Below are 15,000 nucleotides of genomic sequence, written 5' to 3' on the forward strand. Positions count from 1 at the left end.
CGAAGCACTTTTTTAATTAACATTTTAGCTTTCAATTTGCGGTTTGGTTAACTACACTTTTTATGAGATCGTCTGAAGAATATAGCACTCGTTTACTGATTAAGCCTAAGCGCTTGTTTTAGTGATTAGGTCAAAGTGCTCTTTTAACATTGTACCTTTCAATTTGCGATTTGGTTAACCACACTTTTTATGAGATCGTCTGAAGAATTTAGCACTCGTTTACTGATTAAGCCTAAGCGCTTGTTTTAGTGATTTGATCGAAGCACTTTTTTAATTACCCTTTTAGCTTTCAATTTGCGGTTTGGTTAACTACACTTTTTATGAGATCGTCTGAAGAATGTAGTACTCGTTTACTGATTAAGCCTAAGCGCTTGTTTCAGTGATTAGGTCGAAACACTCCTTTAATTAACATTTTAGCTCTCAATTTGCGATTTGGTTGACCACACTTTTTATGAGATCGTCTGCAGTATATAGCACTCGTTTACTGATTAAGCGTAAGCGCTTGTTTCAGTGATTAGGTCGAAGGACTCTTTCAAAAATTTTAGCTGTCAATTTGTGGTTAGCTTAATTACACTTTTTATGAGATCGTCTGAAGAATATAGCAACAGTTTTCCCCCCATTTCATATTCGGGACTGCGGGAGCAGTAGTTTCACCCCCATTTCATATTCATCCTTTTTCCACTGCGGGAGTGCGGGACTGCGGGAGCAACAGTTTTCTCCCCATTTCATATTCATCCTTTTTCCACTGCGGGAGTGCGGGACTGCGGGAACAACAGTTTTATCCCCATTTCATATTCTTGCTTTTTCCACTGCGGGAGCAGTAGTTTTACCCCCATTTCATATTCATCCTTTTTCCACTGCGGGAGTGCGGGAATGCGGGAGCAGTAGTTTTATCGCCATTTCATATTCATCCTTTTTCCACTGAGGGAGTGCGGGACTGCGGGAGCCACAGATTACCAGCTCAAACTTTCATCGACTTCGGGACTGCGGGAGCATGCATTTAATGTCACGCAATCGTGGCAGGTATTCTGAAGTCGCTCCGACAAGGCTGCACACTGATTTCCGGAGTGCCCGCTCGAAGCGAATAAATCCACCGAAAATAACCCCGTCAACTCAATTCCTCCGTAGAATCGCAGAAGAGATGTTGAAGCTCCATGTCAGTTCACTCGCCACGCAATTCTGTCCACAACGCCTTCGCTACGATACATTCATTTCGAGATTTCTTCGCTCGCAACTGCGAGCGAAGGATGGAACGACAGGAGCAGCTATCAAAGATTTAATAATTGGTGCTGTAGCTGATTTAGGACTACCTATGGATGGCTTCGTGGCCCAATGTTATGATGGTGCGGGCAATATGTCTGGGCGCTTGAATGGGGCCTCATCACTTATTAGGGCTGAACATGACAAGGCTATCTACGTTCACTTAATGAACCATAGACTTAACTTGTGCGTTGCTGACACATGCCAATTACCACTTGTTAGAAACATGATGGATGTTGTAACAAAGCTCTCAGAATATTTTGACAATTCTCCTAAGCGACAGCAGCATTTGGGTTTTCAAACTTTTAAACTCGCGTTTTCCATATATAATAAGCTGCATTCAAACGCTGAAATTTAAAGCTAGTGAGCCTTTGAGGTCGCTTTTCCCTGGATCCAACCCTCTGAGGTCCAATCGGCCAGTTTTGAAAGTGAGTAATGGCGGACCGTGAAATCCAAAACTTACACTCAAAGTAAACGGCCTTGGGATAAAAATTAAAGCTCAAACTTGTGCCAGTCAGCGGTTAAGCAAACACACTTTCAAAATCTAAAGAAAAAAAGGACACGATTTTTTTTTTTTTTTTATCACAGGAGCACTTTAATTAGTATTATGGACTAATTTTACAAGTTGTTTATTTTGATAAGCCCTTAGGATAAGTCAAGATACAATGAATGGGAAAGTGTGGAAGTTTTTTTGTCCACGGTAGTAAGATGTGATTAGTTCCGAAACTTGACAAATAGGCAAAAATAGAAATGACTGAATAAACAATAATAATAAAATGTTTGGTTCTTGTTCTGCCGGTATTCTTTTCAGCAACTTAAAATGCATCTCCTTTATAATTCCAAGTCTAAGTGACGCAACATGTAAATGCTTGTTTGTGCGTCACGCTTTTTTGTGTCTTGTGAAAGCTCTAGGCGGTATAATGTCCTTGTAAATTAAATTAAGTGCCATGCTCCTTTACTAATGACATGGTATAGTATATAAATATCAAGAGAAGAAAATGTGATTAAACAAAATGTAGATTTGGTTCCTCTTGAAATTTCTTTCACTTTAACAATTCGCTAAGAGAAGAAGCCACAATTAACCATATCACGGCGAAATGTCCCCAGAATCTTAAGAGCGAGTCATGCGTACAATAGCGAGAATTCCCTCAACGAAAGTTAACAATTTCATTGCACTAGTGGACAGGACACTGCATGATATACCTGATATACTGTTAAGTAAGGGAATCCGCCTAAAACATTAATTGTAATGAGGTTCAAATATCCCAAGCATTTGTAGCTTAAATGCAACAGAACCAACTAGAAGATCTTTTAACCGCGCTTTGAAAATTTGTGTTTCCTTACCACTATAGTCGCAACGTAGTGCACATTCCAAAGTAGTCTTTGATGATTCATTGATTACTGGAGACACAAAATCACCTGATCAATCTGTAGCACGACAACGACTACACACGAACGTATTGAACCATCTTTTATAGTCGTTGTGAAATCTACGATTGCACCACCAGTCGTACTCTGGGTGCCAGAGGAATTTTTTTTCAAGGTCGGTCGAGGACGAAAAAAAATGCCACTGGTCTCACGACCCCAGAAACTCATTTCCATGTCATCAAATTAGGACAGAATTTGTCCTAGTTCGCTGACTGGACATTCGAAGGTGCTTCTGATTGGACAAATCGAAAAACCGTTTCTCAACAGCTGTTGCGAGAAGCAGCGTTGCGTGACTTCGGCCCGAGAGGAAATGGCCAAACTGTTTTGATGGTCCGTGTGCTGCTTCAGTGCCTTCACGCACTATAAAGGCTTTGACAACTTGAAAACATCGATTTTAATTAATTGTAGTTAAATTATTTTGCTTATCGATTCGCGCACGAGAGCGCTTGTAAATACTCAAGCTCGTTTGAGAGCGGTCGAGGGAATTAACTAAAAAAGGTGAACTCGTTAACATTTGTTGCAACTGAGTCTGGGAACAGAGGATTTATTGACCAAAAACGTTAAGGACAGACAAAGGCTTCTCGCATTTAAAGTCTTCCATTCTGCAATATAGGCAGTGATCTCTAGCTCTTTACTGTTACAGTATCCTGTTTTAAACACGTCCAACAATAACGTTTCGCTCTGAGGGATAAAAAAATCTCATCAAATAAATCAAGCGTACGCACCTAAAATCAATACCACATCGTTAAAATTGCTCCAAAATTATTAAAGCTGTTGAAATGAGTAGCCATCACTGTAATCGCAATTTTCAGGAATGTTTTTAAATGATATGCTTCATTGCGGCCCGTGGGAAGCATTCTCAGCTTGGCGGCCAAAACTGGTTTGACGAGAAATCTGAACTGTCTCTTCACATGGAAATGAGGTTCCGGGGTCGTGCGACCAGTGGCATCTTTTTTTCGTCCTCGATCGATGAACGTTCTCTCCGACCTTGAAAAAAAAATTCCTCTGGCACCCAGGGTACATCAGTCGTAGCCGTTGTGAACTCTCCGACGACGTAATGGTTTTAATTAATCTGGAACTTTCTTCGGGATATGTATGGGTATGAACAATATGATAATAACACTATTAACAACTTACAGCTTCCTTTCTTAAAAGTCAAGATTAAATTTAATTGTTACATTAACGTTTTAGAGCGGTTTTCCATTGAGTATCGAAAGTAATTAGTGAATTGCTTTGGTTTATGATTACTTCACTCAGTGATTGGTTCAAAGTTCTCGCGCCACTTTTTCAACCAATCAGAAGTGAAACCAAAACCAATCGTGGCTCGCGCGTGCACATTTTCCCGCGCTTTGTGTCGGCTACGTGTAATTACTTCGACTTTTGATTGGTTTACCGGATTGTCTCCCTCCTTTTTGATTGGCCAAAGTAATTACTTTGGTTTTGGTTTTACGACACTCAATTGAAACTCGCTCTAAGAGCTTTTGGCGAATAAACATCATAAGTTGCGTGATTCGAAGTCCCACTGACTATATGGCCGAGTGGAAATTTGGGTCTGCTCACCGACACAACAACAAAAAAAACAAGATCTCTTAGATCTCATAACCGCGCTTTGAAAATTTATCTCTTTTCGTACCACTATAGTTGAAACGTAGTGCACATTCCAAAGCAGTCCTTGTTGATTCACCGATGACAATAGACACAAAATCACTTGATCAATCTGTAGCACAACAACTGACAACAACGACTGCACACGAAGTTATTGCACCATCACTTATAGCCGGGGTGAAATATCCAATTGCACCATCAGTCGTAGACGTTGTAAAATATCCGATGACGTAATGATCTTAATTAATCTGGAACTTTCTTGGGGATATGTATGGTATGAACGACACGGCAATAACACTTTTAACCACTCACAGCTTTCTTTCTTAAAAGTCACGATTAAATTTAATTGGTCTTTTACATGAGTAAAGGGCTAGCAAAGTAGTCACACGAGTGACATAATTCAAGAATTACGTTATCCACTGCCATCTTTAGTGCGGTGGTTATTTCCCTACCAATGAAACTTGCAACGTCGACACTTTCCATGAATGACGTAAAGCCTTTTTATGTATTCAATACTCGCTTCGAATCAAGCTCTTCAATAACACAAAAAGGAAATATATTTTGTTCTAAATAAAGAGTGGAATATTCATAACATTTTAAGTACATTAACGTTTTAACAGCTTATGGCGAATAAACATCATAAGTTGCATGATTAGAAGTCCCACTGACTATATGGCCGAGTGGAAGTTTGGTTCAGCTCATCCTCACCTTCATGTAAATTTGATCCCAGTTGAAATTAATTAATTCTGGGCTCTTGAAAAAATGAGTCGGGCTACTAATTTTTAATGTTGGATGCCGGAAAAATTTCTTAGGCAGCATCCTTGGCTATGTCACGTTATTTACGGTGTTGCAGGGAAATTTTTAGTTAATCACGAGTTTAAAACTCGAAAATGGTCATGTGGAATTCCTTAACCGATAAAATTTTCGTTACATCACAAACGAAATTATTCTGAGAAAGAAACCACCTTTATCCAGGCAATTTCTCATAAACTTGAAAAACGTCGTGCCGATGATGGGGGAGGGGGGTGGTTAGGCATGGGGTGGGGATTTTCACGTTATCATTAAAAAAATTCAAATTGCCCACCCCTGGGACAAAATAATTGGTCAAAATCCCCACCCGGGGGCAAGTGAAGGTGGTCAAATGTCCTTCGTGCGATCAAAATCGCTACCCTGTGAAATATCACGTACGATTAAAATCTCTACCCTGGGGACAGACCTGACGATCAAACTCCTGTGGTTAGCCGGACACCCCCAACCCCCCCCCCCCCCCCTCCCCTTCCCTCGGGCTTAACATTGATAGGTGCAGAATCCGTTTGATGATGTTGTCCATTTATGTTCATCCATGCTTCTCTTTCATTTTGCAGTATGTCTTTTATGTTGTTCAACAGTTTTAAGTGGTTATTGCAATGTTTCATTCTACTTTTTGGGCATTTTGTGAATCATGGATGGGATATAATAATAATAATAATAATAATAATAATAATAATAATAATTTAATACTTATATCATTTTGCGTGACATAGCCCCTTTAAAGGAGAAACGAGTGAGTTTCACTCAAGAGCGTGTTTTGTTATCTTTGAACTGAATTTATTACATAGCTTAAAAAAGTAAAAGACCTCAAAATGGGACAGGACATTACAAAATAATTAAACGTGTGAACGTATGTGCCAAGGAGCCTATGTTGGCACTACGTCTGGGTGACCCCTCAAATGGTCTTAATGACCCCACACTTGAAAAAATGAACTGGAACGCTGCAGTTCAATACCACCCACCTCAGTGCCTTCTGTTTTTGTGTAACACGCACCAAAGGCAACCCAGTGTACGCTCATGAAGCGTCTAGTTTTGTAAATTAATTGTGCGAAATGAACACGTGGTCCTTTCGATACGAAGTTCCCGGATCAAGCAAGTCACGTCAGCAAATAAAACAATATGGCGGATGACAGAGTCGCAATTCGGGAGACGGATTTAAACGACGACATTATTTCTGCTGCGATTGGAGCAAACGCCACTACAGGGATCGAGTTTGTTGAAGATTATCCTCGTCCTTTTCCTGGTATGGATGAAATGTTGAAAGTGGCGACTGATTTACAAAGCAGTAGTGGACACTCGATTCAGCTTAACGATTCAACGGGCGAGTCTCCGAAATTAGAAGTGGAAAATCCTGGTAAGAATGCGATATATATATGTAGTGACGTGTTCCGGAATTCTCTGTAAATGATGTGACGAATTATCTTTGAAACTAACCCTACTTTCATTTGGTTTCTGCATTAATCAAGCATTCCCAAAAGCGTCGACATCGACATAAGAAGCGAACACTACCCTTCAACCGCTGACGTTCTTAGTTTTTACATTATTTTAAAAAAACTTACCCAACGCATTTGTTCTAAGGAGGGCGTACTACTTAACAATGGTAGTTTACCGGGTTTCTTGACGTCTTATTGGAAACCTATGGAGTGTGAAACTGTAACTAATACAGTGTAAAGCCCGGCGCTATCAATCAATGATTAAGAAATAGAAAACGTGTACCGTGTTTCTATCGAGTTATGGAAACACGAGTGAAAGTTTGGGAGAACGAGAAATGCTGTGGGAACCCACAGCTTTTTTGAGTTCTCCCAAACTTTCACGAGTGTTTCTATAACTCGATAGAAACACTGAGTACATGTTTTCTATTTCTTTTAGAAAACAACGCGACACAGAGATGTATCCAGGTTTTCAAATTTGAAAAATTTGGGGGTCCATTGCAAAATTTTGGGGGTCCAGCTAATTAATATTCAAGAATTAATATGCGATCTATTGCCTCTTAATTGCTGCTGCAGTACCCTTTCAGATTTCTAATTGCACAAATAGTAAGTCTTATCCCTCCCAACGAATATGTACTTAAAATTATCAATTTCTTTGAAACTGTGGTGCCTGTTGATTCATCAATCAAAATGTATGGGCTGTCAAAGCTCCATCGATCACATCTGAAAATAGCCTGCATGCAGGCGGTTGGAAACGTCCCGAGGAATCCATATGCTGTACGAAGTGTTGGATCCAGTTGATAAATTATCTAGATTTCCACACCAAAACAAAAAGAACTGAATCTCAATTTTCCGTAAAAGAGCATCATTTATTTTAACAACACTTGAGGCGTCAGTTATTGACAAAGGCACTTTTAGAACGAGAAAAACATTAGAAGCGTGGCATACCACAGTGACACCTAACGCAGATAACAATTCGTGCCCTTTACCTGGACCTGCTGCAGGCGTGCAGCCGTGACTTCAACATGGCCAATGTTAATAATCAAGCGATTGAATACATTCAAGTTTCACGTTCAACACGTTAATTTTAACACTAACTCCGAAGAAAAGTTGCATAATAATATTTGCAAGACAGACAAGTTACGTGCAAAACAAGAACCAAGATGATGACCCGTGCGTGCCTGGAATTAATATCAACAGGGTCACACAAAACAAAAATTTAACATACGTTGCAGTTGGATTCTCTGTCATTTCGCTCACGATAAGCGAACTAATGCTTGAAAGTCACTTGGATAGCATGCAACAAACTGAACTTCGACTGAAATGTTTTATCACTGACGGAAGGTCGAAAGTGTCGCCGATTGTCTTGCCTAACAAACAGCTCAGATCATGTCACGCAACACGTGCGAATTCAAAACTGAACTCCTGAAGCTGGACATAATGGTTGAAAAAATGAAATTATTCGACTATAAAAATCCGAAAATAACAGCTTACCTTGAAATTTAAGGAATTCTATCATTTTTTTTCCGTTGTGAGAAATGGGAATGTTCAATTTCCTTGTGAAATACGCCGTTCGCATGTTTTCCTGGCGTTCGTAATTTGCATTAATATTCTATTTTTTTTCTGCGTCCAATTGGACCCTTTGTTCCATATTCTATGCGTCCAAAAGGAAAACACGATTTTTAACCAATCAGCGCGCGTTTTTTCTAAGGACTGTTTTCTAAAAATCAATAGTAAATAAAATCAATAATAATCAATAATAGAGCGATTTTCAATTGAGTGCTGTAAAACCAAAACCAAAGTAATTACTTTGGCCAATCAAGAAGGAGGGAGACAATCCAGTAAACCAATCAAAACTCCAAGTAATTACACATAGTCGACACAAAGCATGGGAAAATGTGCATGCGCGAGCCACGATTGGTTTTGGTTTCACTTCTGATTGGTTGAAAAAGTGTCCCGAGAACTTTGAACCAATCACTGAGTGAAGTAATCGTAAACCAAGTCAATTCGCTAATTACTTTCGACACTCAATTGAAAACCACTCTTAGCAATAACAATTAAGTGATTGCTATTGGAAATCAATAAAAATTGATACTCACTCAACTTTTAAGGATTGATTTTTATTGATTTCCAATACATTGATTATTATTGATTAATATTGATTTTTATTGGTTATGAAATTTGTTTTCAATAATTTCTTTTCAATAAAATGCACCATATGAATTAACAAACCATTCACTAAACTTCATTTTCTATGATTGGATAGTTCGACTTGCTTCACCATCACAAACACCAACAAAAGTCTGGAAAAAGTGAAGTCCGGAAAGAAGTATTTTGTGGCAATCCCGGTAGGAATGTAAGGAATTATCAAAACATGGGGAAAACAGAGATGTATCCAGAGTGCGTCATTGCATCCAATTGGACGCAGAAAAAAAAATTTGAATGTTTATGCAAATTACGAAAGCCAGGAAAAACATGCGAACGGAGTATTTTACAAGGAAATTGAACATTCCCATTTCTCACAACGGAGAAATGATTGAGTTCCTTAAGTTTCTAGGTAAGCTGTTATTTTTGGATTTTTGTAGTCGAATATTTTCATTTTGTCAACCATTATGTCCAGCTTCAGAAGTTCAGTTTTGAATTTGCACGTGTTGCGTGACATGATCTGAGCTGTTTTTTAGGTGAGACAATCGGCAACACTTTCAATCTGTCGCCAGTGATAATAAAACATTTCAGTCAAAGTTCAGTTTGTTGCATGCTTTCCAAGTGAATTTCAAGCAATAGTTCGCTTATCGTGAGCGAAATAACAGAGAATCCAAAGGCAAAGTATGTAAAATTTTTGTTTTGTGCGACCCTGTTGATATTAATTGCGGGCGCGCACGTGTCATCGTCTCGGTTCTTGTTTTGCACGTAACTTGTTTGTTTTGCAAATTATGCAATTTTTCTTCGGAGTTAGTGTTAAAATTAACATGTTAAACATGAAACTTGGATGTATTCAATCGCTTGATTATTAACATTGGTCATGGCGAAGTCACGGCCGTATGGGCCAACGATGAACTGTGTATCGATCGCTTACATTGTTCCCTAATTACTCCTTAAGTGTAGTTAAAATAAATGATGCTCTTTTACGGAAAATTGAGATTCAGTTCTGTTTTTTTTGCTGTGGAGATCTACACAGTAGATCATTTATCAGCTGGAGCCAACAGTTCCTACAGCATATGGATTCTTCAAGACGTTTTCAGTGTGATCGATGGAGCTTTGACAGCTCATACATTTTGATCGATGAATCAACAGGCACAACAGTTTCAAAGAAATTGATCATTTTAAGTACAGTACATTATTACTTGGGTAAGATTTTTGTGCAATTAGAAATCTGAAAGGGTACTGCAGCAGCAATCAAGAGGCAATAGATCGCATATTAATTCTTGAATATTAATTAGCTGGACCCCCAAAATTTTGCAATGGACCCCCAAATTTTTCAAAAAGGGGTCCAGAGGACCCCCAAATTCAAAAACCTGGATACATCTCTGGGAAAATGTGTGCAATCGAAGACACATAAATATGCCTGTGATTTACAATGTACATGTACATCCATGCTACCATGTGCAATCATGTGTAATCAGTTATTGATTATCCATAAAAATCAATAATAATCAATACCAATTAAGATGATTTGGTGAGTGAGTATCGATTTTTATTGATTGGTTGAACCATTCAATAATAATCAATGGATTATTATTGATTATTTTTTATTATATTGATTTTTACAGTAATCAACAATTGATTTTCATTGATTGATACCGCTGGGTGTTAAGCCCTGTTAAATTCGTCTTGTGTTAGTGCAGATTACAGGACCTCTTAAATACCTTTCGTGATAAATATTATTGATGATTAATTTTATTGTAATTAAAATTTTGGCTTCTTACTGTACATGCCAGAGTTGCCTAAGCAATGTTCATGTACACTGTATTTTTGCTTGACTACAGTACCTTTGGGTGGTACTATCACTCCAGGGGTTTCAATATCTTTTGAAGTAGATGCTTGGGCTTCTCAATGTAAGTAGCAGTCACTCTTGTCTTTTACGAGGGCTTGAGTGAAACTCAAGGCAGAGTAGCCAGCAGTGACAGGCAAATTTCTGACAACTTAGACAGCAGTATACTGCCGGTGACCCGCTTCTAATGAAACCCCTGCACTCACCGTAAAAGTTGCTGCTACAGGTAACATAAGTTGTGACGTTGAATAGTTGTAGTAATTTTAAAATGTTGTAAGAGAAAAGTTCTTTGTTTCAAGAAGCACACGCCAGATGAATCCATCTGAAACAAATTCTCTCATCCCCGCCCTTCCCCAGTGGAGACCTGTATTTTCCATTTTTAAGGGCTCTTCCCCAGTGAACCTTGCATGAAGATTGTTGTACATGTATTGCTTACAATCATCTACTGTATGAATTTCAGTTTTGTACTGCAGGGTGACGTAAAATAATTGAATAGTGGTGACCAGAATTTTGCAACTGGTCACATGCTGGCAACATACTATTGAAAGGTTTATTGTTGCTCATACACAGAGATGTATCCAGAGTGCGTCATTGCATCCTGGGACGCACTCGTTTTCCTTTTAGACGCATAGAATATCAAACAAAGGGTCCAGTTGGACGCAGAAAAAAATCGAATGTTTATGCAAATTACGAACGCCAGGAAAAACATGCGAACAGAGTATTTTACAAGGAAATTGAACATTCCCATTTCTCACATCGGAGAAATGATCGAGGTCCTGAAATTTCAAGGTAAGATGTTATTTTCGGATTTTTGTAGTCGAATAATTTCATTTTGTCAACCAGCTTCATAAGTTCAGTTTTGAATTCGCACGTGTTGCGTGACATGATCTGAGCTGTTTTTTATGTGAGACAATCGGCGACACTTTCGATCTGCCGCCAGTGATAAAACATTTCAGTCGAAGTTCAGTTTGTTGCATGCTTTCCAAGTGAATTTCAAGCAATAGTTCGCTTATCGTGAGCGAAATAACAGAGAATCCAAAGGCAAAGTATGTAAAATTTTTGTTTTGTGCGACCCTGTTGATATTAATTCCGGGCGCGCACGTGTCATCGTCTCGGTTCTTGTTTTGCACGTAACTTGTCTGTTTTGCAAATTATGCAATTTTTCTTCGGAGTTTGTGTTAAAATTAACATGTTAAACATGAAACTTGAATGTATTCAATTTCTTGGTTATTAACATTGGCCATGGCGAAGTCACGGCCGCATGGGCCGACGATGAACTATGAATCGATCGCTTACATTCGCTTACTCTTTTGTTCCTAAATTACACCTCAAGCGTAGTTAAAATAATGATGCTCTGTTACGGAAAATTGAGATTCAGTTCTGTTTTTTTTTTGGCTAGATCATTTATTAACTGGGGCCAACTGTTCCTACAGCATACGGATTCGATTCCTCGAGACGTTTTCAATGTCATCGATGGAGCTTTGACAGCCCATACATTTTGATCGCTGAATCAACAGGCACAACAGTTTCAAAGAAATTAATCATTTTAAGTACATATTCATTGGGAGGGATAAGACTTTATTTTCTTGAAATTAGAAATCTGAAAGGGTACTGCAGCAGCAATTAAGAGGCCATAGATTGCAATTATTAATTATTGAATATTAATTAGCTGGACCCCCAAAATTTTGCAATGGACCCCCAAATTTTTCAAAAAGGGGTCCAGAGGACCCCCAAATTTGAAAACCTGGATACATCTCTGCATACAGTACTGGCCACAGGAATAGCAGCATTACACACCCGTATCATGCGTGTAAGTCCGCCATATTGCGCGCAATTTACACACAAAATACGTGCGCGTTATGCGCGAGTAAAAAAATTCACGAAACTTTGTGCAAATAATTACACACAAATTCTTCACAGTGTGTGTAAAATTTTACATGCAGAGTTTCGTGTAAAAGAGGGCAGAATATTCAGTGTTGTACATCAATTTGTGGCCGCTTTTTCTCGAAGAAAATGTTGCATGTCTAATTGCCCTACTGGTTTCCGAAGAATGTATTCAGCTTTTGCATTTCAACATTTTTGCGATAAGTGTCCACTTTGGTTGAATAATCAAGACTGTTGTTGCTGGCACATCTGTGGTCGTCTTTTGAATATCACCACATGTTTCGAAAAAAACACCCAGGAACCTAACAAGCCTTTCGTACTATGAATAGTGCTAACACAAATTATTTTTAAAACACAAGGTAAAATATTTATTAGTTATACACCTTGAATCTAGTGTTTCTGCATCCAGTTGCTCATTTACAATAACGCAGATAATGTACCGGTGAACATCATGCAACAATTGTACCCGTGAACAATTGCAAATAAATTCATCAGGGGGAAAGGACCCCCCTTTTAGACCAGGTCCATGGACCTGACCCCTATTTTTTCTCAGTTAATTTTTTTGGTTTGCGTTTTTGCTGAAAAGTGTCCGAAAGCATGTTAATGAGCTTTTTAACCTTAGTAAAGACTATTTCAGCTAATTTGCTTTACTTTTCTTCCACACTAATAAAAAATTACTTGAACTTTAAATAAAATATTATGCGCTCCAGGGAAGAATGGAAGTAGGCAGTGTACAGACGCTCACTCTCCAAATTTACCATTAGTAATCTTGTTTCGGAATAATTTTGCAAAATTTAATGAGTGATCTACGGTGACCAAATCATATTTCTTTGGAGCTAAATTTTCAAAACGGTGGTAAATGAGGCAGATTCCAAAAGTGCATTGAAGAGCGTCCGATAGTTTTAAGATTCCTTGGCTTTATAGCACAGAAGTACTCTTTAAGGGCCCACAGATGGATTTTTCATGCGTTGCTAAGGAAGTGAAATGTTACTTCCGGTAGCTGACGTCATCATATCATGAGCTGACAAGAAAACCCACTCACAAGCAAAAGTCACCGCACAAACTGTTGTTTCCATCGACGGTTTTTCCTCGCCCTTCCTCGAGCTCGTTCTCAGATCAACTGCGCATGCGTAAATGAAGTGACTTCCGGTTTGCGAAAAAAGCTAAATTTCCGGCGGTTTTAAATTGAATTAATTTTTTTTTTACATGGCACGTTTCACCCCCAAATACAGAATATAGCCAAGCATTGATTTTTTTCAATCATCTTTTTTGAAAAAGTTATGGGTATTTCAGTATCGTTTATGTCTTTAAAAAGAACATTTTTCAAAATAAAAACAAAACCATGCTTGGCTGGATGCAAAAACGAATACAAATTATCAAACCATCGATTAAATACCCAAATTGTGTAGCATGGAGACAAATTTAGAGTTTTCTTTTATTGGTCACGTGACCATGGGCATGGTATGATGACGTCATATTTTGGGTCATTGGCTTACAAAAGTTGGAAACTGACCAAAATAATGCCAAATTCTCTCAAATTACTTAACCATTACATCCTTACCAACGCACCCCAAAAAATACGTCAGTGGGCCCTTAAAGGAAAGGATGCCTTTGCAAGTCTTCCAACCGGGTACGGCTCTGATCTTCAGAGCCACCCCGATCGTTGCCAAAGAGCTGTTTATATTTTCTTTGATATGTACACATCTCAAGTCTTCCAGGGCAACACGCTTTATAGGCCTCTTTCATAATGGCGACCAAGTAAATTATTCTTTTGTTTTAATGCTAATAAGCCCTACTAACCTCGCTACGATGAGCAAATTTCAAAAGAATATTTGTTTTAAAACGAGGGCAGTAGGCAGGGTTGTATCTAAGCGCCGGCAGCCGGCGAAGTTCGCCGGCTTCTCTGTCAGGTTTCGCCGGCTACTTTCATTGTTTGAAGAGTCAAGACATGTAGAGGAGATGATGTTTATGAGGTCTAAACTACTTGGGCTCAATACAAATAAAAATTTGCAGTGCCTATCTTTTCTGAAAACACATAAAAGACTTCTGACTCAAGGGCACGTTATGCTTGAGACTTTCGTTTTGAAAAAATCTTGCTGCGGTGGCGGGAAAGTAGGAACAATACGATTTGTTGTCCGCCATATTGGATTTCGATATCTTTAAAACAGCCACCGATTGTATCTTACCGGAAGGAAAAATCACTCAAGGACGTTTTAGTCCGCGCAAAACTTCCTTTAATCACGCCGCAATCATAAAAAAACTTATAAACAAAGAAACACTTTCAAAAGGTTTGTTCTCAATCCAGAAGGAAATTTACATATGATGTTCTGCAACACGCTCCGCCTGCGTTCACGCATCTCTTACCACAACTCGACTGAGGAACAAAACTAGCCCCTGATCATTCACTAACCGCTCCTTTGTTTTCACTTCGAACCTTTCAGTTGATCATTTATAGCGAACGTAGAAGCTGAGGACTCGTAAACTTTATTTAAACACTTGAACGTAACGCTACTCGGAGTTAAATCCTACTTGCCCGCGTAAGTGCTCGTCCTCTCGAGGGCATCTCTACGCTTCAACATGACAACGGATCTT

At 38.8% G+C, this 15,000-nt stretch overlaps 2 protein-coding genes across 2 annotated transcripts in view; both read left to right on the plus strand.

Moving 5' to 3' along the window:
- LOC137999271 (uncharacterized) overlaps positions 1-15,000 on the plus strand; it is a 333,030-nt gene that overhangs the window by 271,319 nt on the left and 46,711 nt on the right. The gene's annotated exons all lie outside the window — the stretch shown is intronic.
- The window catches only part of LOC138000818 (arfaptin-2-like), a 23,590-nt gene continuing 14,778 nt past the window's right edge, over positions 6,189-15,000 (plus strand). Inside the window, exon 1 of the mRNA XM_068847476.1 lies at positions 6,189-6,457. Within this exon, the coding sequence (XP_068703577.1) occupies positions 6,223-6,457 (235 nt within the window). The 5' untranslated portion in view covers positions 6,189-6,222. The remainder of the gene's footprint in view (positions 6,458-15,000) is intronic.

The sequence above is a fragment of the Montipora foliosa genome, chromosome 4, assembly GCF_036669935.1.
Source record: "Montipora foliosa isolate CH-2021 chromosome 4, ASM3666993v2, whole genome shotgun sequence".
Classification (NCBI taxonomy): Eukaryota; Metazoa; Cnidaria; class Anthozoa; order Scleractinia; family Acroporidae; genus Montipora; species Montipora foliosa.